Here is a 27,438-nt window from a genome sequence, read left to right as displayed (position 1 = left end):
ATATACACACACACATTAGTAAACACTTTAGATTTATTCTCCGCACACTTAAGCCACCTCACGCCATTTTAATTTTAATATACACAGTATATAAAGAGCTGTATAAAACCTGCACGTTGGCATGTGTGTTAGTTTGAGCATGTGAAAGTTAGGATGTACCCATCATGGACTCAAAATAGATCTTTGTTGTCAATGGAAAAGTAGCTGATCATGTGGGCAGCACATACAGAGGGCGACTCTTGGAGAGGTAACTGGATTTGCTGAAACTAGTCTCAGTTTTTATGTTCTACCTAGAAAAGTCCGTTAAGTCAAGTCAAATCTTAGAGGCTGAGTTATACAAAGAACTCATAACATTCCTGAAGCAACCAAAGGATCTCATCCGTGTAAGGATCAAGGTCACATGTACGTGGCAAACACGGCTCAAAGGGAAAGAACAGGCTTCATTTTACCTTAAGATAAAAGGCAACTGAGGGCACTGCCCTGCCCATGACTTCAAGCGTCCAGACATTTCCCTAGCCCGCCATTCCCAGATGTGAACACCAAGCCCCTTTCCACAGCTGTCCTGATGACATCTACCTCCCCAGCAATGCGAGTGACAGTGCAAGCCAGGCAGAGGTGGCTTTAATATCAGCAGTTGGGAGGCAGAGGCAGGTGGACCTCCATTGAGTTCAAGGCCAGCCTTGTCTACAGAGCAAGTTCCAGCCAGGACAGCCAGGACTAGAGAAATCCTATATTGAAAACCAAAACAGAAAACAAAAGGAGGAAGAGGAAGACGAGGAGGAGGAAGAGTGAGAGCCCTGTTCTGGGTGGCCAGGCGTGGTGGGGCACAGGGGATTTCCTTGTTGAGACTGGAGACAGCCTACAATTCCAGCTTCCCTGGATTTGACGCAGGTCTACTGGTGCTGACTGTATCAGGGGCTCCGTGTGCAGAATCATGAGGCAGATCAGGGAATGAAAAGAAGGGAGGCATGGGGCCTTTGTACTGCAGCACCATAAAATGCCACGGTGTAGATGCTTGAACGCTGGTGCAGCCTGATGCCTGCTGCACACACCCAGTGGCCTTGGAACCCCTTCTGCCTGTATGTGTAGAGCAGTCCCCTCTGTGACCACCCGCCATCCTCTCGGATGGCACTGAGGAGCGCAGGCAGGGACTCCTACTGTGACACAGTGGAAAAGCCAAGCTGACCTCCAGGCCACTGGGTTGGCTGACCTGTGCGCTCCTGTCCCCACCTCATCTCTTGGGGATTCCCTGGGTTCTCTTTCTCCAGCATTCTGGGCTCTCAGAGCACACGGGTGGAGTGGCCCCAGACCTGGGGGAGACAGTAGGACAGGAGCAACAACTTAGCAAGTGTCTGCTGGACATATGCAGCCTCAGTCACTGTCAGTCCTGCCGAGCACACAGGAGAGAGCTGGAAGTGTGATGGGCGGCTCCCCGGGGGGGGGGGGCAGCACGGTAAGGGATTGAAAGTGCGGCATGCGGCATGCAGCCCTCGACATGCCCAGGGCACTTGCAGATGGACAGCCACTTCTCTTCCCACCTCCTACGCTCCAAACGGCCATCTGCTTGGGCCTGCTGGCTGTGGCCCTTGACCCCCAAGCAGTGCTGACTACCGAAGTGTGCTTGTTGAGCTGAGGCAGGGCAGAGGGTAGGATTCCAAAGCTGCCTCCCTCTCCATCACTGACGCTAGGCTTCCTGTCTCTCCGCAGACTCGAGCCTGAATCTCCATCTGGAGGCAGAGTGTTGGGATGGAGTGGAAACAGGCAGAGTAGGGGGGACACACGGTGACTAGAAAAGAAAGAGGGTCAGGTAACAGGCCCACGCGCATGTCAACAGGGTTCACGGATAGCAAGAACCACAACCCTGCTACTTCTGTGGGGTCTGTGCGGCCATCTGGGACTGAGAGGGAAGTCGACCTCACATGGCCCAGCTGTCTCCACACCCAGAAAGAGAGCCAGGTAGAGCTCCTGTCAGGGCGAGGCACCCTGAGGAGAAAGCAACCCAAAACAAAAGCTTTCTGCCTAAGCCAACCCAGCCACGCTGCTCCCACAGGAAAGCCTTCCATTCAAGCTCTGTACCATTTCCCATGAGCCGCTGGGCAAGCGGCGCCCTCTGGAAGAGCAGTCAGCAACAGGCAAAGAAACACTCCTGCCTTGGGACCAGTTTGTCCCCCACTGGGCTACAAACACCTAAGCCTGAACCAAGGCACCGGAAGCCGGGGGTGGGGGTGGGGGGTGGGGGGGTGTCCCTGGGACTCCCTTCCTGTCCTTAGCTTCTTCCTCCAGGGAGGTGAGGCTTCTCTGAACTGGACTCTCTGTGCGTTCCGGTTCCCTTGAGGATTCCTTTTCATTCCACTTCTAAGTCAGTTTGGAACCTTGTCTCGATATGTCACAAGCCGTGTCACCAAGCACGACAAACACTCTTGCTAGCACCTATGACAAGTGAAGTGTCTGTAACAGAGGCGCCCTCAGGGACTGCTTTGTTACCGCTTGAGGACTGACAACCAGAGGCTCAGAACCTAGAGTGTGTGCGGTGTCCAGATACAGAGCAACATGGAACCCCACGAGCTTAGGAGGAAAACAATATTGTTTTAGGCTGATTTTTTTAAAATACTTTTAAAAAATTTTTTTGAATGTGTGCTTTGAATTAAAAGAATTTTCTTCCTCCTCTTCCTTTCTCTTTCCCACTTCAAAATTCTCTGTCAGGAAGGGTAAGCACTTTCCCGCACGGCATACACAAATGTGTGCTGACGTGTTACACAGATGTGAGATCAACAGTCACAGAAGGCTGAAGTTCACACCCAAGGATGCTGTCAATATGACAGTCACACCCAGACACTGCAGATTTGATTAAAAATAGAAAATTCTCTTATAAGGAAGGAAAATTACAATGTAGATACTTTTTCAATCCAGTTCTGAGTCACATAACCTCATTCCTGAAATGACACCTGGTGGCTGACTGACACAGGGCACCAGTAAGACCCAGAAATTGAACAGAATTCTCCAACCCTATGCTCTGGCACTCCCCAATAATCCATAACTTCTGGGATGGTTTTCTCCTTTAAAATCTACCAAAATAGGGCTATCACCTTTGGAGCCTCACGAGCCAACCCACAAAATTGTGGGTACACTCCAAGAACAAGCCAGAGGGGTGAACCCCAACATGGCTTCTGAGTACCACCAGATACCCACACTGGAGACACAGGGGGCTCTTGCTTCGAAGCACACCATAGCAGCCTTACAGAGCGTGTGCCAGTCACACAAAGCTTTCCAGTGTTAACACCTACTTAATGCCTGTCCATAAAATGTGGTCTAGTTAAGATGCTCTATGGAGTCAAGGAGGAGTCATTAACTCGGGAGGCCTCTCAAGAAGGCCACAGCTCCAGCAACGCTATGGATAACAGCAGAATTCCCCATTTCTGTCAAGGACCTCTGAAACCCTGGCGTGCCCCTCCACGCTGCCCCTCTGAGAGGACCCCAAAGCCCCCACATCTGCTGGTGCCTATGTGCCTGTGACCCAGTGATACTGGTTATTAATCCAAACATAATTCAGATAGGTTCTGCAAATAAATACAAACCACATCTGTACCCATAAAGCCCACCACCGTAAAAGGTAATTTGAATAAACTTGGACTTCCTTGGCATTTTCTCAGCCTAAGTTTGCTTCATTCTGAATGAGCTTCAATTTATATCCAAAATATATTTAAATATTCCAAAAGTTTGTCGAACACAAGTTATCAAGAAAACGTAAACAAAATTTACCTAGCTGTGTTTGTGAGTCGTATTCTCCAGCTTTCGTTTACCCTGTGCTGACACCGTAAGAAAAACTGGACTTACACTGAGCCCACAAACAGACGGCAACTTTGAAGAGTTTCCTCACAGACACCTGCCAGTTACTATATCTACCATTATGGAATCTAGAGGTTTGCAGTTATTGTTAGATTTAGGAGACCAAGATGCCGCCACTCTGACCACCACAAATGCTCTCTGAGCAGGCTCCTGCTCCAGCCACTCTGACCACCACAGATGCTCTCTGAGCAGGCTCCTGCTCCAGCTCCCCATCCTGCGCTTGGCTGGCGGTTCCCCACCAACGTTCCACACAGACCAGGACTGACAACCAGCAGCCCCCGTCCTCCGTTGCACCTGCCAGGATCTGTGACCTTGGGAGCGTCGGGGATGGAGGTTTGAGGTGGAGTTGAGAAGCAGGAGTGGAAACAGACTGTCCTTCCACAGCGGGGGAAATCAAAGGTATCACCCACTGCAGGAAGCCCTAATCACACTCCGTAGTCGGACTGCCTCTCCTGTAGCTGTCTGGTCAGGATCTGATATGAAGACAGGAAAGCCACTCCTACGTGGAAGAGAATTTGCCAGGTGTTCCTCAGCCCATGCAGGTAGGCATTGCCCAAGCAGATGGAGGCCAGCATGAGCAGCACCTTCAGAGTCCGGGCTGGACTGTAGAACAGGTACAGATAACACTGAAATGAGACCACAGCACATCCAATCAGAGAGCAGCAGCCTCGAGTCAGGTCAGGCACAGGCTGCTGAGAGCATCCACTCACTGACACCTGCATGCATTCACTTACTGACTGACACCTGCATGCATTCACTTATTGACTGACAGCTGCATGCATTCACTTATTAACTGACAGCTGCATGCATTCACTTACTGACACCTGCATGCATTCACTTATTGACTGACACCTGCATGCATTCACTTATTGACTGACAGCTGCATGCATTCACTTATTAACTGACACCTGCATGCATTCACTTATTGACTGACAGCTGCATGCATTCACTTATTGACTGACAGCTGCATGCATTCACTTACTGACTGACAGCTGCATGCATTCACTTATTGACAGCTGCATGCATTCACTTATTGACTGACACCTGCATGCATTCACTTATTAACTGACACCTGCATGCATTCACTTATTAACTGACACCTGCATGCATTCACTTATTGACTGACAGCTGCATGCATTCACTTATTAACTGACACCTGCATGCATTCACTTACTGACTGACAGCTGCATGCATTCACTTATTGACTGACACCTGCAGGCATTCACTTATTGACTGACACCTGCATGCATTCACTTATTAACTAAATTTGCTGCAGCAAAGCCAGGACCAGCTGCTGCTAATCACTGGATGAAGAGGAGATTCAAAAGAGAATGCAACAGGTGCCACAGGAGGAGGGATGTTAGAGACACACAGGCAGGTGTCCAGACTGCAAATGCAGGGAAGACAGATGCAGTATGGAGCAGACCAGGTAGGGAGACCCTCCCAGGACTGAGTGGCCTCCCTGTGAGGTCCTCCTCCGGGACCATGATAGCTGAATGAACCAGCATGGAAAGTCATGTGTTCCTGCTGTGGTTTCTCCTGAGTCTCAGCCACACTGAGTGTCACGGTCCCCTCAGGCACTAGCCTGCAGTCTTGAAAAGTCCCTAGCCAGGGACTGCACCCACCTGGACAATGCAGGCCACGGAAGGAATGAAGAAAGCCAGAATGTTTCCAACTTCCTCCTGGGCAACCTGAACAGACAGAGGCACAGAAGAAAGGTTTGACAGGAATCACTGTGGCACCAAGTCTGCTGCCCTCGTTTCTCTGGTGTGACTGACTGCACAGTGACGCCCAGCCAGATCCAGCATTGGCATGCAACCATTTTCAATGATTAGACAGAACTTACATGCTCCTGTCGCAGGCCTCCATGATACGTCCTCCCAGGGAATGAGCACCCATCCCTGCAGCCCTCAAAATCCTTCTCATCTGTTCTGTGAAGCTTCCTTTAGTGCCTGCCGCCTGGCCGGGGCCCTGTCTCCTCCCCAATGCTGCCCCTGCCCTGTGCCATGAGGACCTCAAGGCAGGATCTACCTTAACCACCCTGCCAGCCAGGCCCCAGTTCACACCAAACAGCTGGCAAGTGCCTGATCCACACCACACACTGGTCAAGGATGAGATGTGGTGAGCAGCCAAGCAGTTATCACATTACCACTCTCCTGACACAGGCCTGACCCTGCTCTTCAAAGGAGCTGGTCTACATCAGCGTCCTGGGTTCAATACCCACAGCCACCGCCCCTTACTCTCGAGTCAACACAGAACAGAACACTGCTGTGAGCGTTGTGACTCTACCTTTTCTTTTTAAAATAAAAATTCATACAAGGTACTCTGATCACAGTTTCCCTCTCACAGAGCCTCCTACCTCCCCACCCAACCAATGTCATACTTTCTCTCTTTACAAAAACAAACATGCAGAGAAAAGGACAAAAAGCACAGTAAACACATAAACACAAGCACACATGCATATACACACACACACACACACAGGCACACACACACACATCCACACCCATACACACACCCACAGACACACATTCACATACACATACACCCCCACACATGCACACACACACACAAACAAACATGCACAGAGAAACCATAATATACAAGCAAAAGACAAGTAAGATTTAAAAAAAAATACCCAAAGCAATATGAGACAAAAAAAATCTACGAAAAATCTACCCAAACCTTACAGCTTTATTTTTAAAAGCAACTACCTGCTTAAGCTAATAATAATTCTATTCCTTTGTCAAGGATTTGAAACACTTCTCAAAAAAGTTTTTTTTTCTTTTTGGTTTCTCGAGACAGGGTTTCTCTGTATAGCCCTGGCTGTCCTGGAATTTACTCTGTAGACCAGGTTGGCCTCGAACTCAGAAATCTGCCTGCCTCTGCCTCCCAAGTGCTGGGCTTAAAGGTGTGCTCCACCACTGCGTGGCTCTCAAAATATTTTTAAAGGAATATTTTTTTTAAAGCTTTGAAATAGAAAGTGGCTTCCCCAAATCAGTGGCCAACTAAAGGAATGCTCACTGGAGCCCAGGATGTGGCTTTCTGACGGAGAGGAGAGGCTTCTGTTGCCACACATCACACAATAGCAACATCTTTTCCTAGAACCGGACAGTGTCAGAATCCAACCTGCATCTTGACGTTAATGCAACCTTGATTCCTTAGGGCACGAAGGCAGCCCGGAGGGCACCACAGGGCACAGAGGCGGCCCACAAGGCACAGAGGTGGCTCACAAGGCACAGAGGTGGCCCACAAGACACAGAGGTGGTCCGGAGGGCACAGAGGCAGCCCAGAGTTCCTGCAGCAAAGCCGTCTGCATCTTAGCACCACCCCAGCACTCCCAAGGGCAGTCACAAAAGGGACCCTTCCAGATTTACTCAACTTACAACACCGAGTGATTTTTTTAATTTTATTCCTTTATTTGATATCCTAAGCTGGCCCAGAACTCATGCAGCTGATGATGAGCTTGGACTTCGATCCTCCTGCCTCCACCTCCCCAGTGCTGGGACAGCAGGGAAGCATTGCAATGTCCAGCTTTGGATTTAAATTTCTAAACTGTCGTATTTCAAATTTTAACATTCATAAAACCTACCGGTGCCAGACAGCGGTGACACATGCCTTTGTACCCAGCACTCGGGGAAGGTGGATGAGCTTAAGGCCAACCTGGTCTACAGAGTGAACTCCAGAACAGCTACAGAAAAACCCTGTCTCAAAAAATTTAACAAAAACCAACACCAAAACAAAACACTAACAGTCTGATAACCAAATGCCTCCCATTGTAAGTTTCTGTCACTTGTAAAAGGAGTTGGGGATGTAGCTCTGGGCTAAAAGTCCAGGCCAAAGTATTCACAAGGTCCCAGGATCAATCCCCAACACTGCCCCCCCAAACCCAACAAACCACCCTGTAAAGGGGGTCACCTGTAAGGAATGCTCTGCGAGGTGAACTCCGCGGATGAGGTTCAGGGCCGCGCACATGATGTTGAGAACAAGAGAGAGGACACCCAGAGCTGTCACCGGCTTCATCCGGAGGCTCGGAGCTTCACAAGGAACAGAAAGAAGAGTGTCTTGTGAGAACCGTCTCGGACAGAGAGATGAACAGACCACTAACAGACCTCTGCTAACGGGCTCACATGCTAAACACAGACCACAAATGCACACGTTTACAAAGCGGCGGAAGTTAGCGGGCAAGCGAGAAATGAGCGGATCTCAGAAACGGAGGCAAACTTCTTCCAGGAAAAATAAAGTAATAAATAAATAAATAAGTAAATAAATAAATAAATGGCCTTTTTCGGGTCAAGCACAGAAGTACTTAATCCCCTTTTTATTTTAACCAGGGGAGACTTGTTCCTGGAGTGAGGCGCAGAGACACTGTGAGGTGAGCAGATGTGAGCATCAGGGACACTGGGAAGCATCCCTCTGGACACAAGGTCCAGCCCAGAGTCAGCCACTGCTGCATGCCCACAGGTCAGGCTGACATGCCGGCGCCGGGGCTGTCAGGACTCTAGAAGCACCGATATCATCCACCTCAGTCTTCAGTTTGTAAACTGCTCTACTCTTTTTCCACTACAGGCACTGTTCAGTGTCATGTGGGTATCCAGAATTATTCACAGCAGATAACTTTTTAAATTCTAAAATACCCAGGAAGAGGAGGTGTTTAATAAAGAACAGTTTGAATGTCTATACTACAACTGTGGCCAGGCTGATAACGGGAACAGACTCGCTGTTTCCCAGAGGTCACAACTGAAAGGGATTCTGGTTCACAGATGCTGTCCAGCTGGGTCTCCTGTCCTGCCCCTTCCAGAGCATCCTTTCTGGTCCTGACATTTCCCAACACATAATACACATACACAACACACACACAGACACACAGACACACACACACACACACATCCTGTGAGCCACAGCCCAGCTAGCGCCTACTGTTAGTGTGTTAGTTCTCACAGAGCATTTCGAGTTCCTGTTAAAACAGAACATGCTACCTGTGAGGCCTCTAGCCTCGGGACAGTAAGGTGAGGGAAACCACAGTAAAATGTCTTAGACAGACAGGCAAGTTGACACTTTCAGGATTGCTTCTCTTGTCTAAGTAGTTAAAAAAAAAACATACGTCACAAAGGTGTCAAACTTGGGCTCAATTATCCAGTCTCCTCCTCCAAAAGCCCAGCGTCCCCCAACATAAATTGGAACCGCTTGCTCACCAGCAGTTGAGCCAATCATGGGATTTACTGGTTTAAACACATTAAGCCAAAACCATTTTAATTTGCCACAGGCAATTAATATGCCACAAACACAAATTTAATATGCCACTTACGTTTCAAGCTATGAGTTTAGTACAGAAGTTTTAAAAACATTAGATTGTTACGGCATAGGCAGCTCTGGCAGTCAATGCACCCTGGCCTGTCTGCAGAGGTCAGGGGACAACCAGAAGGAGTCTCTGTCTATCATGGGGTCTCCAGGGATCAAACCCAGGAGTTTGGGATTGGCCAGAAGGCTTTACCCACAGCCACGTCACTGCCCCCATTGCAGGGTTCTCAGATGCCACATAAACACTCTCCCCACAGCCTTCTTCCAACACGAGTGCCAGGGCTTCCCAGAGCAGGCGCCCAGTGATGCAGATGTCAAGGGGAACCTGTACAGTCCGATGAGTGCCTTCCAATAGATAGCGTGGTTCCGAGGACACTACAGCCGGTGAGTTTCACCTTGAACATCCTCCCGGATGTTCAGCCTGGAAACTCCAGAATGTCACCAACTGCTTCCTTAAAGCAAGCCTCGCTCACAACAGTAACATTGGCTTGGTTTTGTCCTTTATAACAAAACCGTTTGGAAATGGGGTCCATCTATATTCTTCCGAACATATCCGATATGACCCTAACAAACCAGTCCATTTCTAGTGGGGGGAGAAACCCTATTTGCCATGCACCCCCTCATCTTCGTCAGAGAATACCAGGCACTTACCAGGTTCGGGGCGCACCGGGGTGTGGCCGTTCAGCATGCCATTTGCTGCGTCTGTGTCCTCCAGGGACAGGACAGCTGGAGGTTCGAGCTCTAGCTCCTCTTGGACCTTCTCTAAGCCACTCTTCATCTGGGGGGAGCTCATGTGGTTAAAATGCCACTTCGTTTTCTGAATGACACTGTCTGCAGAGAGAGGGGCCAAGTTGAGCATCGTCAGAACCGTGTGGATGGGAAGCGAAGCGCCCGTTGCTAAGCAACTGGTAAGTCAGATTCCGAACGGAGTCAGTTATCGGAGGTCAGGTGACTGCTGCGTACATATTAACACTAGTCGGATCCACTTCTTCAAAGAAGAATAATTAAAGCGTGGCTGCAGTGAAGCTGCCAGCCCTCGGGGCCCCAGAGTCGGCAGGAGGCACTGGTCCTGCCGCGTCAGGCTGCCTCTAAGCTCAGAAATGGGAATGGCTATTCCTGACGGTTTCATGTCAAAAGCTTAAAAAAAAATCACAAATAAATATGGCTCTGTTGTACAAGCTGGGAAGGCATATCTGGAAGGTGTGCTGGCTGTGTTTGCCAACTTGACATGAGCTAGAGTCATCTGGGAAGAAGGAACTTTACGGTTGAGAAATGTTTTTATGAGACTGGCCAGCAGGCAAACCAGTGCAGCATTTTCTTAAGTTCTGATTGGTGTGGAGGGCAGAGCCCAGGGTGCTCAGTGCCACCCTGAGGAGGGTCCAGGGCAGCAGCTTCACAAAAGCCTCCCAGGTCTGCCTCCCAGGTCTGCCTCCCACAGTGCGACCCCACAGCTGGGCATTCCTGCTCCTGAAGGTGACAGACCCAGGCCCCAGGCCACTGAGGGACAGTGCCGGCTCTGGCAGTCACAGCCAGATGGCCTGATTGTGCCAAACACTTCCAGATTCCTGTTCTAGTCCATCCCAGATACCAAGAGTTCACTGCCCACCTCTCTTCTCCAGAGTGGTTTCTCAACTCTCCCAACACTGCGGGATACAGTTCCTCCTGACATGGTGACCCCCCCCAACCATAAATTTATTTTTGTTGCTACTTCATAAGTGTAATAAGTGAAGTTGGAAGCATTCGCAACAACTGTTGTGAGTTACAATACAAATATCTGATATATATGATGGTCTTAGGTGACCCCTTTAAAAGGGTTGTTCGAACCCCTCCCTTCCCTCCACAAAGGGCTGCCACCAGTGCCCTAGAACTAGAAATGAACCACTCTTGGCCAAAGACTGTCGGGCTGCGTTCTGTAGCCCTGGGATCACAAAGAACCTTCTGGCTGATCCTAGAACAAAAATGTTTTCTTCCAGAGCAGTCTTAGTCAGACTGCTTGACGGAAGGATCACATCTTTCTCTGTTCCAAACTGTTATAGCCCGATGTTTGACAAAATGGAGGAAAAACGACAACTCGGGCAGAAGCGTGCGATCACCACAGAAGTCAGACGCACTCTCGTCTTCCAGGGTCATTCACACTCCCTCAGAGGCTCTGCCCAAAACTGCCATCAGCAGAGCTTTCTTCAAGTGTAAGACATTAAACACATCAGGCTCCTGGGCGACCCTGTCTTGGGCAGAGCATCACAGTCCTGATTCATACAGCACAACTCTGGCCTACACAGGCTGTGGTTTGCTGACCGCAGCTTCAGGGGCCTGTGGTGAGCAGCCTACACAGGCTTCAGCCTTCCTCCACCTCCCCACAGACTCTGAAGACACAGAAAGCCACTGTGGTAAGCTCCACGGCCACTCTCACCGCCATGAAACCAACGGCATGTGCTCACACCTGCCCTGGCTCTCCTGATGGGTAAGGCCAAACCCACACTTCAATTTCTACCCACATGATGCCATATGGGTGGGGAAAAGCATGAAAGACAGATACAAACCAAACTCGAGAAAGGCGTAGGGCCGCGAGGCCAGGCCGACGCAGGTGGTGTCGTAGGAGGCTATGAAGTCCCACCACAGGGCCTCCAGGAAGCAGAAGGCCATGGCTACCGGGCACTGTCGCGAACAGATGGCCATGCAGGCCACGTCCCCCGATGATGAAAAACTGAAAGAGAAGGAGATTCCTGAGCTGCCAGGAAAACAGACTGAGCAACCCCACCTCGTCTTCCTTGTTGTTGTTTGTCTTTTTATTTTCTTTGCTTTAAAAACAAGATCTCACTATTGCAGGTCAGGCTGGCATCAAACTATGTAGCCCAGGCTGACCCTGTAGCTGATACCCCTCCTGCCTCAGCCTCCTAGGATTATAGACATAGACTTGGTGCATCCACATACATGCAGGCAAAGCACTCACACTCATAAAATAAAAAATAAAAAATCTTTTTTTTTTCAAGAAAAGACTGAAGCTGCTAAGATGGTTAAGGAAGTAGTGGAGCTTGCGGCCAAGGCTGATGACCCGAGTTCAGCTCCAGAATCCACATTAAAGATGTGGTAGCATGCACTTGCACTCCAACCGCTTCTGGCACAAGAGGGGAGAGAGAGACAGAATTGTTTAGAAGGTCATAGGTGAGCTAGATCACAATATGCAGTGCAGTAGAAACAAGAGATGCCTGACCTCACCAAGTGACAGGACAGTAGCAGGTCCCAAAAGTTGCGATCAGACCTCCACATGCATGCCACAGCCTCTGAACGACCACATCTAGGTGCACCTGTGTGCTCACACATTTGTATGTGCACCACGCATTATGTATACATTTGCGCATGTGCATCACATATTTGCTAGTGTGAACAAGCCACTGGGGTCCACCACTGTGCCATAAAAACAAGCAAAACAAAAAAAACCAACAGAGTAAAACATTTTACCATCCTGGTTTTTAGATTTGACTGTGATGCCGTAGGGGTTTTCAGGAAAAGGATGTCCTGCACAGACCGGCTTCTTGGAGCTGTGCAGAAGGTGCTCGGAGGAGGAGGAGGAGGGGGGAGGGGAAGGAGGAGGGGAAGGAGGAGGAGGGAGAGGAGGAGGAGGGAGAGGAGGAAGAGGAGGGAGAGGAGGAGGAGGGAGAGGAGGAGGAGGAAAAAGAAGAAGAGAAAGAAGGAAGAGGAGGAGGAAGAGGAGGAAGAAAAAGAGGAGGAAGAAGAGAAAGAGGAGGAGGGAGAGGAGGAAGGAGAGGAGGAGGAAGAAGAAGAGGAGGTGGAAGAGGAAAAAGAAGAAGAGAAAGAAGAGGAGGAGAAGAGGAGGAGGAGGAGAAAGAAGAGGAGGAAGAGGAGGAAGAGGAGGAAGAGGAGGAAGAGGAGGAAGAGGAGGAAGAGGAGGAAGAGGAGGAGGCATCTCAAGTGAGTCTGCTCTGCGGCTGACAGCCCAGGCCCCCGCCACCACCCGCCGCCTGCCTGTCGGCGCCCTTCAGCCTTCCACACAGCATGGCTGACACCTTCCAGTTCCTTTATGATTCTGAGACCAAGTTGCCCTAAAATGCCTAAAATGACCCCAACTTCTCTCGCCACTTAGAAGAATTAATAAAAAGGGAACAAGAGGGACTTGGTAAACAGAGAGAGACATACGTAAAACCCCAGGTGTAAAGTCTGTAACAAGCCACTCTGCTATTTAAGCCTGTCTCACCCCTGAGGACTTCTTGCCTCAAGTCTTAAGAAAGGACCGAGCACGTGGACAGCACACCTGGGGACAACTGGCTGCCCTCAAATCCTGGCTCTGGCAGCCACTCACTCGCTGGATGGAGTCTGGGTTAAGTCGCTTGACCTCAATTCCTCTCTGTAAAACACGTGACCCAGCCTGACCTGCCTGACCCTGCCAAGTGCGCCACAGGCTGCAGAAAGCACAGGGAAGTCATTAGGGTGCGAAGCATCCACGGCCTCTAGCAGCAGCGTTGCTGGCACCCACCCTAGAGTGGGGCTTCCCAGGAGGATCGGAGGTTCAGGGCCATCCTCGGCTAACAGTCTAAGCACACGGCTGAGGGAACTCCTGTGTCTGGGCTCCCCCGCTCTCTCCTCTTTCCTCACTGGCATTTCCCTGTAGCTTCTTCCCATCTCTTTCCTTCTACTGTACCTAAGTGGGAAATGAAATGGCTGAAGGGTGCCCATGGTGCCCATGGGAGAAGGTCCGCACACGCGGGTGCTGCCTCAGGGCTCTGAAGATGGACACCGCTCCTTCCCTAGCCTGTCCCAAGTGTACACAGCCTCTGACTGCAGAGACTGAACCTTCCTTTGCCCAAGCTGCCTTCAGCAGCACCACCTTGACATTCAGGTCCCGGAGAGGCGCTTACTTACTAGATACGGAAGTCACAACTTTCTGCACAGCCTCGGCCTGGATGCTGAGCCAGCCTCTGGGCTAAGGTCTTGAGCTGCCTCCGGCATTCCAGAAACTCCTGGGCATGGTAAAAGTCAGTGGAGGCTGAGAGGGGCAGGCCGTCCCTCACCCGAACAACGCTGGCGTAAAGGATCATGGACATGGTCCGAGAGAGAAGTCATGAGGACACCTGAGGAAAGGAAAGATGCTGTGTCAGTGAGGCCGGGAAACGCAAACAGTCTCTCCTGTGCCACTTCCAACGCTTTCCCTCCCTCATTTGTGACCTTTTTTTCTCCTCTTTACTGAAGGCTTTCCTTCCCAGAACTAAGTGAACTGCGACAAGGGACAAAGGGATGGAGAAAGAGGCGGGGCCAGCAGGACTCAGGAGCAGGAGCAGGAGCAGGAGCAGCAGCAGCAGCAGCAGGTTATAGAGTTGAGGGCCCTAAAGGGGCAGGAAGTGCCTGACCCAACAGCAGTGTGTGTGTGTCAGGTTACCCAGGGAAGACGATGCTAAGCAGTTCAATAGCCACTCTAGAAAATGGAGGGGTGTGCCTGAGTCTGGGCACTGTCGTGGTGGGGGCAGGGAGAGGCGGAAGGCAGCTGCGGAGCTGAAAGAGCACATCCTCCGGAATGTCTGCTGCCTGATACAAAGCCAGTCAGTCTCCAAGATGATGACTGAGCCCTTGCAGATGGCTGAAGGGAGTCAGTTAGCACATCACACCATGGTAAGATATTAAACATTTGGCCATGCTGTGTGAACACATCAAGAAACAACAGGAAATAGATCTGGGCCGTGTACCTATCATGATGGACGGAAACCCAGTTAGCACGGCCACAGAGCCCGCGGGGGTTGGGCTCCCCGCTGACTCCACTGCACATCTGGATAGGACAGGGCCTGTGCATCTGTGTATGAGTCAGCCCAGCAAGGGCTGGCCTCCGAGGGTGGCCTGGTGGCCAAAGCAGCTCTGACTGGGCTTTCCGTGCAGCGCAGCCCTCTTTGCGACCCTGTCTGTTGGGCCCTCTGTTCAATGGGATACACCAGCGGCACAGGCCAGGAAGACAGCCTTACTCCAAAACCACTCCTGTCTTCTAGTCACCCATGCCTTTCTCGGGCAGGTAAACACATACATCTACACAAACATACACCTACACACATACCTACACACACCTGCACACACACACACCTATACACACATACCTATGCACATACACACCTACCATAGACCTACACACACCTACATATACTCACACACACATACCTACACACACCTGCACACACACACACACCTATACACACACATACCTACACATACACCTACACACACCTACATATACTCACGCACACCCATACACACACACAGCAATTGAGATCTCAACCCCTTCATCCCAAAACCTTCCAGGCTTGCCAGACTGGTCTGACTCCTGCCCTCTGTCAGACAGCTACTTCTCATGCCCCGGGGTCTAGCACATCTACTACATTAAGAACAAAAGCCAAGTTTCAAAGTCACTGCTGCTCCTGCAGGGCCAGGCCAGCCACCAGAGGGCACTGTAGGCTTCATAGCCTTGCATAGCCAGTGGCCACCAGAGGGCACTGTAGGCTTCATAGCCTTGCATAGCCAGTGGCCACCAGAGGGCACTGTAGGCTTCATAGCCTTGCATAGCCAGTGGCCACCAGAGGGCACTGTGGGCTTCATAGCCTTGCAAGGCCAGTGCAGAGACTGGTTCCAGGAAAGAAGAGAAGTGCACTGAGCACGCAGAGGTCAACAGAACTGGTTTTTAAAAAACATTTTTGAAATGTTTTTAACTGAGACAGAGGAAGAACAAAAGATCAATTTGAGAACAGAACAACCCTGGGTTTCAAAACACTAACTCCTAACAAGGCCTCATGTGGTCAGTATGGTCTCATGTGGTACTAGGAAAGAAAAATGAGCCAGGTGGTGGTGGCACACGCCTGTAATCCCAGCACTCTGGGAGGCAGAGGCAGGTGGATTTCTGAGTTTGAGGCCAGCCTGGTCTACAGAGTGAGTTCCAGGACAGCCAGGGCCATACAGAGAAACCCTGTCTCGAAAAAACCAAATCAAAAAGAAAGAAAGAAAGAAAGAAAGAGAGAGAGAGAGAGAGAGAGAGAGAGAGAGAGAGAGAGAGAGAGAGAGAGAAAGAAAGAAAGAAAGAAAGAAAGAAAGAAAGAAAGAAAGAAAAATGAGAAAGCCAATGAATCAAAGCTACAGCAGAAGGGTTAAGACAGACCCACACCCTGACAGACTGCAAGGAGGAAATGGGTTTGCAGGTGACAGTAATCCTTTACCCACAAGGCTTTTACTGACCAAACCTGCTTGTCCTCAATAGGGTAATTCAAAGTTCCAGCTGCTTCCAGCTCTGTCCCACCCGCTGTACGAGAGCTGCCAAGACTGAAACCTTTAAATCCTTCAAGCTAACTCTGATGACTGAATAAAGGTGGTATTCTGGATATGTCACCCGTGTCTAAGGGATTGAGACGCAGCCGCTTGAGGCGCTGAGGGACTTACACCCAGCTGAGGAAGAGTTTTAATGGAGACAAAGCTTTTACACACTATTTCTCTTTAGTAACCTGCATGTTGGGGTGGGATGTTATAGCTCAGAGGTAGAACATCCACCTACTGTGCAAAGCCCCCAGGGCCGACTTCCGCACGCAAGCAAACAATCACAGTTCCAAAGGAAGGAAGAAGAGTTTATAAGAAAGGGAGGCTGATCTTTGTGGGGACTGATGTTTGTAAACTTGGGGCCATAGTGCAAACTACTCCCTAGTAAGAGGGCGTACCTATAGTCCTGTTGTCCTTGCTCTTCAGAGGCTGAGGGGGGAGAGTCCTGAGTTCAAAATCGGTTGGGACCACAGAGTGAAACCCCAACTCCAAAACTCAGACTAGAAAAGGGGAGAGTAGGGGCGATGTGGCCGCTCTGTTCCGAAGTGCAGAGTAGGCTTTTCCAGGCCCTACTAAGTGCAGATAAAACCCTGGAAATCAGGTATAGACCAATCACAAAGAGATTCTAGCTGGAGAGATGGCTCAGCAATGAAGAGCACTGACTGCTCTTTCGAAGGTCATGAGTTCAAATCCCAGCAACCACATGATGGCTCACAACCATCTGTAATGAGATCTGATACCCTCTTCTGGGGTGTCTGAAGACAGCTACAGAAGGCAAGCAAGCGGGGTGGCCAATAGGGAGAGGGCATGCTAAGAGGACAGGAAGCCCATGATGGATTCACTCTCCGATTCAAGATCTGAGACCCGATGCCCCAGTTGGGATCCTCTAGGCTCCAGGTTGCTTATGGATGGGATACAGAGGGCGTTGAGGTCAACTATGGCATCTCTAAGAGCTGAAAACAGAAGGGAACTGACCTGGACAGGAAGAGGATCAAGGCCATCCCCCTGCATTTGGCCTTAGTCAAAAAGACTGATCTCAGTCAGCTCAGGTCTATATTGGGTACTGCACCTACAGATGCAACCAACCTCAGATGGAAAATATTCTTAAAAAACAAAACAAAACAAAACCCAACTGCATCTGTGGATATGTAGACTTGTCACGATTTCCAAAACAACGCGATATGCAGCAATCTTACACACAGCACTGTATGTAGATGTTATAATTAATGCAGACATTATCCGAGGCACACAGGGGAACGTGCACAGATCTCCACAAACACAAAGCCACTACAGGCAATGGGTTGAGCCCAATCTCCCAGGATGCAGAGGAACGAGGAGATAGTGCTACTACGTTCTTCCTTGGACCCCATCCCAGGTGAGGAGAACGCTAAGGATCAGGAGGAAGAAGCAGGCTTCCATCTCTGACTTCCATATCCTTTCTATGGCATGTGGACCTTCATACCAAACCTCAAAGTTCACAGCCATCATCTCTCCGAAGACCCCCTTCTCCACCTCTCCACCGCAGTACTGCTAACACCTAACCAGAGGCAGTGTGGGTCTCAAACCTGTAATCCTAGCACCTGAGAGCTTGGGCTATAGTGAGACTCTGCTTTTTTTTTTTTTTTTTTTTTTTTTAGCATGCTCTAATCAGAGACTTGCTGGTAGAGGAAGGGGCCCTACAACTGCCCCTTAAAAAGCAAATTGTGGGGGCTGGAGAGGTGGCTCAGCGGTTAAGAGCACTGACTGCTCTTCCAGAGGTCCTGAGTTCGATTAGCAACCACACAGTGGCTCACAACCATCTGTAATGGGACCCGGCACCCTCTTCTGGTATGTCTGAAGACAATGACAGTGAACTAGCATATATAAAATAAATCTTTTTTTTTTAAAGCAGAGTGTGGTGGCTTATGCTCATAAGCACTTGGGGAGTGGAGGTAGGAAGGTCAGGAGTTCAAAGTCACCCCCAGCTCAGTGGCATGTTAAAGGCCAGTTTAGGCTACAGGATAGCCTGTCTAAAAAAGAACTAAGGGGTGGGTGAACTGCTGGAGTTAAAGGTCAGTGACACACACCTTTAACCCCAGTACTTGAAAGAGGCAGGCAGCTCTCCAGGCCAGCATCGTCTACACAGTAAGTTTCAGACCAGCCAGGGCTACGTAGTGAAACCCTGTCTCTAAAATAAAATAAAACCACCTGTCCATACCTAGTGTATTATACTCTAAAGTCAGCTGTCTTGTCTGGCCAAGCACTGACCCTAACTCTGCCACCTGAGTGCTGGGATTAACGACAGGCACCTTCACTCCCGGCTTGATCTGAAATTCTTTATGAGACCTCAAGATGTCCTCTCTGTTGTCCATACAACATTTAAGCGGTATCTCTAGGGATCTGTCTACAACGGTCTTCCCGAGAAAGCTGCAGAGCCACTGAATCGGCCACTCAAAGCTGTCCCCGTTTGCATTTCCCTGACAGGTTCTTTACCTGAATAAATGCTCTGTGTGGACTTCTACAGACACTTTGGCTCTGCGCTGAGGGTTGCTTTAGTTTCTCTGATCTCGTCAACCAGCTACACCACTACTGAGCTGGGCATGGAGGCCATACACCCGTGATCCCAGAACATGGGGGCCGGGGGTTGTGGTGTGGAGACAGGAGGATCCCAAGTTCAAGGCCAAAGTCGAGTTACATGGGGCCCTGCTTCACAAAACCGCAAACTGTACCAATTCCTTTCATCAGAGGCAACACAGTTCCTTCCCCGGATTTGGCTTTTTGCAGGCTTGACCCCCGCCCTGCTCCGCAGGTTCTTTGTCCCGGGTTATCAAGTCCAAGAAAGTTGGGGTGACCAGGCCTTGAAGAAGCCAAGTCCTGCAACACCAGCAGCTAAGGAAAGTTTGCTCTCAAATAGAGCAAATGCCAGAACTAGAGCTCAGTCCCAGAAAAACGGGAACCACTGCCCCGCCCTCCCGAGACACGCCTCGGCTCCGCCCCGGGCAGCGGGCACAGCATCACAGCAGGTACGCACCATGCAGGGGGCCGGGCCTCGGCGCAGTCCCACCAGCCCGGGCTGCAGCCCAGCGGCCTGGACCCCGACCCCACCTCTCCACGCCCTCCTGACCCGCTAACCTCACCTCGCCCCCCGCGGACGACCTCTGCCTCGGCCACCGCAGCCCACCCCGGCGGCCGGCGGGGTGCAGGCTACCCGCGGCCGGGCTGCAGGAGGTAGAATGTGGTGCGCATGCGCACACCGTGAGCTCCCATTCGCTGCTGCCTAGCGACGCTCACACCCAAACAGACCAATCGTGGGGCGTCTCTGCTGTTCAGTTGTTTAGACCCGGGAATTGCGTGAATCTACCCGGGGCTGGCCCCTGTTTGCTCCCCTCCGCCAGCGTCTCCTCCGCAGGGCTGGAGTCCCACGTGTGAGTCACCTCGAGCGGTATGAAGAGGCTCCGATGTCCCCTCGATGCCTGGCCCGGAGCGGACAGGACTGTTCTCCGGAGGCGTCTAGGCCCCGTGAGACTGGAGTGACACTCCCTGGGCGAGGGTTCTTGCAGGATACGCAGCTGGGCAGGAGGCTCGAGATAGAGGATCCGAAGAGCACAGCCTTCTGCCAGCCTGGAGGAGGTGCCAAAGTCCGATCCCCGAGCAACACACCCTTGCGGTGAGGCTGGAGGGAGATTGGGTAGCAAAGTTAGGCCCTTAAACTGTTTTGACAAATGCTGAGCTCCGCTGTGTGCCACTTCACTCTGTACACAGCAAGTGTGAACACAGAAACCGAATCAAGACAAGAGGGTAAGGAACCAGGCAGGAGCGCCGGTGTCTAAACATGAGACATGCTTCGCAGAAGCATGGGTTCCAGAGAGAATTTACAGGAACAGTTAGTTGTCTTGGAGTAGGGGCTCAGGGAACGCTTCCCCAACTTTCAGGGCGGTTGGGCAAAGGAGACTTGGTGTGTTTCAGAGACATTCGCTTGTGCATCGTACATTGTGGGGCTGAGGATGTATCTCTTTTGATAGAATACCTGAGCTACAGAACCCCAGATCAGCCCTGCCATCCTCTCAGAACTCCAGGCTCTCCTTGGAACTCCCATCAGTGAGTCCCGGTCTCTGGTTCTCAGGACCTCGGCTTCTCACTAACGTTGCACCATCAGCTTTGCCGACACTTCATTTTTATTCCTTGAGACAGGGTCTTGCGTATCCCAAGCTGACCTTGAATTCACTGTGTAGCCGACTGTGACTCTGAAGGTGATCCTACTACCTCCATTTCCTGGGCGCTGGGATTAGTGATGTGTGATTCCACAGCCAGCTTGTGTGGCTCTGGAGCTCAACCGCAGGGCTTCCTGCCTTCCAGACAAGAGCATTACCCACTGGGCTTCATCCCCAGTCCCAGCTTTCCTGTTTCTGAGGCTAAGTGTAAGTCAGTAAACCTCAGAACTGGTACCCCTGGTTCCCAGCCTTTGTTACCACAGGAGCACATTCTCCTAATAAGCCTTCCTTCATCATATAGACAGAGATAGCCTATCCTTTCCGTGTCTCTGGAGAAGCCTACAGTGGGTGCCAACCTAGCAGCTGGGTAGATGGGTTACATGAGAGACTTCTAAACATTTCTCTAAAGGCATTTCTCTTGTGGGTGGAAATGGAAACAGGGCTTATGTAACTACAGACAAATTACAAAACAAACACAGGAAGACTTGTAACAGTCTAAGATGGCCTTTGGGCGTTATTGTGTTCTGGTATTCAAGTCATGCCATGGTTACCTCCCATGCCAAGTCAGGGCTGGTCTTTAACAAGCCTCAACAAGGTTAGTTCATAACATTCACAAGGAGAAAAACATGAAGGAGCCCAATACACTATCCACTGTGTGCCCTGTCTAGAGAGAGAATATTTGGAACTAGACCTTGAAAACTCCGGGATTTAGCCAGTTGTTGGTGGTGCACGCCTTTAATCCCAGCACTTGGGAGGCAGAGGCAGACAGATTTCTGAGTTCGAGGCCAGCCTGATCTACAGAGTGAGTTCCAGGACAGCCTGGGCTACACAGAGAAACCCTGTCTTGGAAAAACAAAAAACAAAACAAAACAAAAAGTTGAAAAAAAAAAACAAAACGAAAACTCCGGATTTAGCAGTTGTGATGGTGTATATATGCTTGTTCCAAGGAGTGGCACTATTAGAAGGTGTGGCTCTGTTGGAGTAGTTGTGTCACTGTGGGTGTGGGCTTTTAAGACCCTTATCCTAGCAGCCTTCAAATGAAGATGTAGAACTCTCAGCACCTGGATGCTGCCATGTTCCCGCCTTGATGATTATGGACTGAACCTCTGAACCTGTAAGCCAGCCCCCATTAAATGTTGTCCTTATAAGAGCTGTCTTAGTCATAGTGTCTGTTCACAGCAGTAAGACCCTAAGACAAGAGTGTGGTGTCTTACTCCTGTCTTATCAGTACTCACCAGATTCAGGAGGCAGGCAGAGGAGCCTGCCGTGGATCTGAGGCTAGCCTCAGTGAAATAGTGAATCCTAGGCAAGTTTGACTACAGAGACCCTATTTCAAAAAAATCAGGGGGATTAGAGAGTTGGCTCAGGACTTCAGATCACCTTGTTCCTCTTGCAGAGGCCCTGGGCTTGACTCTCTATGTGCACACAGTGGCTCACAAACATCTGTAACTTTAGATAACTTAACACCCTCTCCTGATATCCACAGGCACCAGACAGGCATGTGGTGCACATACACATATGCAGGCAAAACATTCATCCACAGAAATAAATCTAAACAAAATGTTTTAAAAAGCAAAAATAAAGAACTCCAGGCTGGGATGTGGTGCCCATGAGGGAATGTTTGCGGAGCATGCATGCATGGGACTGTTCGTAAAGCATGCGTGAGTGAAGCCTTGACATCTGTCCTCAGCACCATAACCACATCTGGAGTCCCAGCACTCAAAAGATACAGAGGGAGAATCAGAAGCCCAAGGTCATCCTTTGTGAGACACTGTCTTAAAAAAAAAAAAAGATTTATTTATTTATTATATAGTAGCTGTCTTCAGACACACCAGAAGAGGGCATCAGATCTCATTACAGATGGTTGTGCACCACCATGTATTTTCTGGGATTTGAATTTAGGACCTCTGGTAGAGCAGTCAGTGCTCTTAACGCTAAGCCATCTCTCTAGTCCCAGACAGTGGTTTTTTTTTTTTGGATTTGTTTTTTCCGAGACAGGGTTTCTCTGTATAGCCCTGGCTGTCCTGGAACTCACTCTGTAGACCAGGCTGGCCTCGAACTCAGAAATCCACCTGCCTCTGCCTTCCAGAGTGCTGGGATTATAGGCGTGTGCCACCACCACAGGACTCCAGACACTGTCTTAAAACCAAAATAAATGAACAAGATATTTTTTTAATGTGATGAAGCCATGGGATATTAATATCTGAGGCGTGAGTGATTTGAGTAGAATGTTCCTTCACCTTCTGTCTGGCACATCTGGTGAGTCTTAGGCTCTACCATAGACTGAAATAGGAAACGGGTAAAGTGTAGTGCCTAAAATCCCAGTCCACATCTCCAAGCACTGACCACTTGTGACCACTGTCTTCTCCAGAGGTGACATTCCAAGCAAGCCTTTTCAGCTCCCCATCCCCACAATCTCTACAGCTCCACAGACAACTTCCATGTCCAGTTATTTATAAGTTTAGACATTTGATCTCTGTCCTCCCCTCCAGCTCATGCCTCCTCCCTCCCGCACTGCCCACCATGCTTTGTTCTATTCATTAATTCTTTTAAAATTTTCATGTCATTTCCCGTGGGTTGGGAGTCCAGAGGGGATCACATTTACCACACTGTTTCTGACATAGTGACACCCTTGTGCACCATCCTTTGATCCACCACCAGTGTCCTCCTGGGCTGTAAATGCTGCTGTCATGTGGATCTGCACCACACATAATGCCAGCCTCAGCTGGATCCTTCCTGCATCCAGCAGGTGTCCCTGATATCCACACCTTCATGCTGAGACTTCTTCCCTGCCCCCTATATCTGCCCCTCCTCGAATATACCTCCTGCTGAAATCAGTCCTCTACCTCCAAATAGGAATTACTGAGGCTAGAGTGGTACTAAGCAAGGTGTGTGCTCTTGATGACCCCACTCTGCCCATCCTGTCTTCTGTAGAATCTCTGGGAGGAACTGATGTTGGAACTTGAGAAGCAAGAATCTATGAGTCCAACCCCACACAGACAGCTCACCCCAACTTCTCTCATTGGATCCTCATGCCCGGAATGAGGTGGAAGCTGCTGCTTTATACGCCTAAATGAGGGTGGGCAAACCCGTTCTAGGGCAAAGAAACGAAGCTCTAGGGTAGCTCTCAAGATCTTCCCTCTAGGGATAGGCAGTGGTGGCACATGCCTCTAATCCCATGACTCGGGAGGCAGCAGCAGGCGAATTTCTGAGCTCGAGGCCAGCCTGGTCTACAAAGTGAGTTCCAGGACAGCCAGGGCTATACAGAGACACCCTGTCTCGAAAAACAAAAACAAACAAACAAAAAGAATGAAGTTCGTTGACCAATAAGACTCGAGGAAATGCATCCATTTTCCGTTCTGTAAAATGAAGAAAATGCTAGTCCTTTTTAGGGTAGCAACAAGCAATACGATTTCATAATAAACCTTTACTCATGTGTTACAGGTGTGTTTGCCACATTTATTTGGGTACCTGTGCGGGCCAGAAGAGGGCAGTAGATCCGCTGGAGCTTAAGTAGATCTGCTGGAGCTTAAGCTACAGATGGTTGTGAGCCACTAGAATTGGGAATCAAATTCTGGTCCTCTGGAAGAGCAGGCAAGGATGATCTTAACCACTGGCCCCTGCCTCACACGCTGTTTTTCATTTTTACTGCCCAGAAATACTCTAGGCACATTCATGTATCTTCCAGGATAAGAGGAAAGCTAGTATCCGTGCTTTCCAGTTTGATCTGACTGGAAAGAGCTTCTCAGTTCCCACTGTTCCAGAACTAGAAGGGTTAAGGACAGGGGAGCCACGCCGAGAAACCAGCCAGCCCTTGGCCATCAATCATCAGCAAAGTCCTGGCCCTAAAGTAGCGTCACAGACTACGCAAGAACAAGAGCGAGCTCGCGCGTCCAATCAAAGGCGACGCCCCGCCTTTCCCCACGTAGCACCAATTAGCGTCGAGTCTTTAACACCCCGCCTCCACGCCGGGGAGGCGCAGGCTTACGTCAGCAGCGCGCGACTCGAGGGACTCCCTGCTCGGGATTCCGAGCTTTTTTTTTTTTTTTTTTCTTTTTTTTTTTTTTTCTGCAGCATGTCCGTCATCTTCGCTCCTGACTGGCTACGCGGCAAGGCCAAGGTCAACCAAGAGACTATCCAGCGGGTAAGCGACCGCGAGCCCGAGACCTGGTGCAGGAGCTTCCTGCAGGGGCCGGACCGTGGTGGGGATAGCCTGTGGTGGGGCCGGGGAAGGAATGGGAGCAGAGTCAGCTCGGCCCCTGCCCCGGACCTCCTCCTAAGAGCCCCCTGCTTTTCCTCCTCGCCCATCTTTCAGCTCCTGGAGGAGAATGACCAGCTGATCCGCTGTATCGTGGAGTATCAGAACAAGGGCCGAGCGAACGAGTGCGTCCAGTAAGTGCCACTGGGGACGTGCGGCAGCCCTGGGTGAGGAGCCGGCGAGAAAAGGGAGGTGCGGAAGAGGCAGCTTGGCTTGAATGGTGCTTGCTGCACGCCTGTAATCCTTGCACTGGGCTGGCTGCGGCCGGATGGCCCCCTAAGATTATGTAGCAAGACTGTGCTGCGCCCTCTAAAGGTTATTTACTTAACTACTCAAAACCTTATTGACAGTTTATGATAGAACCTGGAATTTGTCAGGGTTTCACAGAAAACCCTGTCCACTGGTCACAGAGGAAAGGGTCCCAAAACTAGACTCTGTAAGAGCATGGTCTCTTTATTCGTGGATTTCACTTGCATCCCCCCAACGTAGTCAGGCCGTTTGGTTCACCAGCAATCTGTGGGAGATACACACGATCACAAAGGGATTTTTCTACGTTATACCAGTTTAATTCAGGATAGAATGCACTCTCTTATCGGATGTCAGAATGGGAAGAAACAGAATCTGAGACCCTAAATTTGGTCCAAGTTCTAGGCCCCATTTCTCATAGAAAATGCTTATTACTTAAATATATGTAAAACCCCATTCCTTTTTTGCCTCTTAAAAAGTCACTTACAGCCCTTCTCTAAGTATCTTAATGGAATAGCAGGATTACCATTTTGTGGTGTTTATGTTTGACATCAGCATTTGAGGTTTGCCTTTTTACATTTTATAATACTTTTCTCATGTTTAGAGAATGCCTGCAGCATATTTTTTTTTGATATACTGACTCTTGTGCAAAGATCCTACACATTTATTCTGTTTTTTCACATTGAGGAGGTTGTATTTCTCAAGTCTAATGACTTCCTGAGTGGCCAGCAGTTGACAATGGCTGTGTCATGTGCTTACTTTGGTCATACAAGGGTCTCCTTTATTCTACACCTCTTACCCCTGTGCACACACAAATGCACAGAGAGAAAGGTTTCCCTATGTACCCCTGGCTGTCCTGGAACTTGCTCTGTAGACCAGGCTGGCTGTGAAGTCAGAGATTCCCCTGCCTCTGCCTCCCATGTGCTGGGACTAAGATGCACCACCATACCCAGCAGTGGTACTACAGACGAGGAAACAATGTATAGTGAATAAGAAGCACAAGAGATTCCTACTCTCTGTGGAGCTGACATTCTAGACTCTAGAACCAGAGCGGAAAAATATAATAGACATGTAAGAATATGTGTTTTTAGCTGGACAAAGGTGACACATGCCTTTAATCCCAGCACTTGGGAGGCAGGCAGGTTTCTGAGTTAGAGGCCAGCCTGATCTACAGACTGAGTTCCAGGACAGCCAGGGCTACACAGAGAAACCCTGTCTCAGGGGACAGAAAAAAAAAAAAAAAGAATATGTGCTTAAATGGAATAAAGTCGGGGCATGCCTATCATATACAGGAAGCCCTGGGTTCAGTTTCCAGCACTGCAGAAATCAGGTGGGGTAGGTAGAAGACAGGGTGCAGAGTGTCCTTCATAAGGTAACACTGAGAGAATGCTGAGCCCCAGAAATAAGACCAAAGGAGCTGGATATCCTCAGGCATACCAAGGAGGGCCTTGTGTTCCGGTTTCAGTGACGGGAAAGGCACAGGAGGACACAGAAGGGACTGGAGACCCCACCACATAAGACCTTGTAGGAATTAGATGGCATCTTTAAGGGCTTTAGGACAGTTACATGACAGGATCCTGATTTAAACTGCTGTGGTCCCTCCCGCTCTGTAGAATGCAGTGGGGCTGCAATATAGACCATGGGGATGAGGAGACTGCTGTGGTAGTCCAGGCCAAAAGGGCATAGTTACTGACCTGGAGGGGTAGATGTGGGAGTGGAAATGGCCAAGATTCTAAGCTAAACAAGGTTGGTAAAGCCAGGTGTGGTGGTATACTTGAAGAGCCAGAGGCAGATGGATCTCTTGAGTTTGAAGATAGCCAAGGCTATATAGTAAAGACCATTTGGTTGATGACCTGCATCACTGAGTCAGTGGGAAAGCTGTCCCACTTCAGTGGGTAGGTTTAGCTTGCCTGGCGAGTAAAAACAAGCGTCTAATTTTTGTTTTTTACCCATAGGTATCAGCATGTGTTACATAGAAATCTCATTTATTTAGCTACCATCGCAGATGCCAACACAGGCAGTCTCACAAAGGCAGTGGAGTAATCTTCCAGGAGGCTGTAATGAGGAGTGACTGAATGGAACCTATCTCCGGCGAAACAGAGCTGCTCAGAATATGGGCAAAAAGTCCCATTCATTTTAGACTGTGAAGAAACTTGCTACTGACTCTACTGTATTCTACTGTAAATATTTTAGTAATAAAACAGATCCCACAGAAGAACCGTGAGGACCTGAGATGTATGACAGCAGTGTCATTGTCATTATCAACAATAGTGCTTAATTATCTGATAACATGTAATAATA

At 49.7% G+C, this 27,438-nt stretch overlaps 2 protein-coding genes and 1 long non-coding RNA gene across 6 annotated transcripts; 1 reads left to right on the top strand and 2 right to left on the bottom strand.

Moving 5' to 3' along the window:
- Positions 1-15: 15 nt before the first annotated feature.
- Positions 16-19,943, bottom strand: Sec22c (SEC22 homolog C, vesicle trafficking protein). Of its 3 annotated transcripts, none has more exons than XM_052186942.1 (7): positions 19,857-19,943; positions 14,026-14,234; positions 11,688-11,851; positions 9,799-9,978; positions 7,765-7,883; positions 5,472-5,537; positions 16-4,472 (listed from the first exon to the last, which is right to left on the bottom strand). In XM_052186942.1, exons 2-7 carry the CDS (start codon positions 14,205-14,207, stop codon positions 4,272-4,274), a joined length of 912 nt encoding a protein of 303 aa, XP_052042902.1. In that variant the 5' UTR covers positions 14,208-14,234; positions 19,857-19,943; the 3' UTR covers positions 16-4,271. The 3 variants fall into 3 exon arrangements, with proteins under 3 accessions (XP_052042902.1, XP_052042900.1, XP_052042901.1); XM_052186940.1 differs by lacking the exon at positions 19,857-19,943 and adding an exon at positions 19,560-19,672; XM_052186941.1 differs by lacking the exon at positions 19,857-19,943 and adding an exon at positions 18,916-19,499.
- Positions 4,505-5,446, bottom strand: LOC127688373 (uncharacterized). The gene is made up of 3 exons (XR_007978687.1): positions 4,891-5,446; positions 4,671-4,810; positions 4,505-4,618 (listed from the first exon to the last, which is right to left on the bottom strand). It is a non-coding gene; the product is annotated as an uncharacterized LOC127688373 (long non-coding RNA).
- Ss18l2 (SS18 like 2) lies at positions 19,768-27,378 on the top strand. 2 transcript variants are annotated; one of them, XM_052186944.1, is made up of 4 exons: positions 19,768-20,089; positions 24,708-24,777; positions 24,949-25,058; positions 27,093-27,188. In XM_052186944.1, exons 1-3 carry the CDS (start codon positions 19,881-19,883, stop codon positions 25,027-25,029), a joined length of 360 nt encoding a protein of 119 aa, XP_052042904.1. In that variant the 5' UTR covers positions 19,768-19,880; the 3' UTR covers positions 25,030-25,058; positions 27,093-27,188. The 2 variants fall into 2 exon arrangements, with proteins under 2 accessions (XP_052042904.1, XP_052042903.1); XM_052186943.1 differs by having other exon boundaries at positions 19,781-20,089; positions 24,949-25,025; positions 27,093-27,378.
- Positions 27,379-27,438: the final 60 nt, after the last annotated feature.

The sequence above is a fragment of the Apodemus sylvaticus genome, chromosome 7 (assembly GCF_947179515.1).
Source record: "Apodemus sylvaticus chromosome 7, mApoSyl1.1, whole genome shotgun sequence".
Taxonomy (NCBI): Eukaryota; Metazoa; Chordata; class Mammalia; order Rodentia; family Muridae; genus Apodemus; species Apodemus sylvaticus.
This window is presented reverse-complemented; position numbering and strand designations above follow the sequence as displayed.

Excerpts from the sequence above, each read along its gene's own strand:
- Ss18l2 (XM_052186943.1), top strand. The coding sequence starts at position 19,881 with ATGTCCCCTCGATGCCTGGCCCGGAGCGGACAGGACTGTTCTCCGGAG. Across the intron at positions 20,090-24,707 it reads CCGAGCAACACACCCTTGCG|CATGTCCGTCATCTTCGCTC; the intron begins GTGAGGCTGGAG and ends TTTTTTCTGCAG. Across the intron at positions 25,026-27,092 it reads CGAGCGAACGAGTGCGTCCA|GTATCAGCATGTGTTACATA; the intron begins GTAAGTGCCACT and ends TTTTACCCATAG.
- Sec22c (XM_052186942.1), bottom strand. The coding sequence starts at position 14,207 with ATGTCCATGATCCTTTACGCCAGCGTTGTTCGGGTGAGGGACGGCCTG. Across the intron at positions 11,852-14,025 it reads AGTTGTGACTTCCGTATCTA|TTTTTCATCATCGGGGGACG; the intron begins GTAAGTAAGCGC and ends CTTCTCTTTCAG. Across the intron at positions 9,979-11,687 it reads CTACGCCTTTCTCGAGTTTG|ACAGTGTCATTCAGAAAACG; the intron begins GTTTGTATCTGT and ends CTCTCTCTGCAG.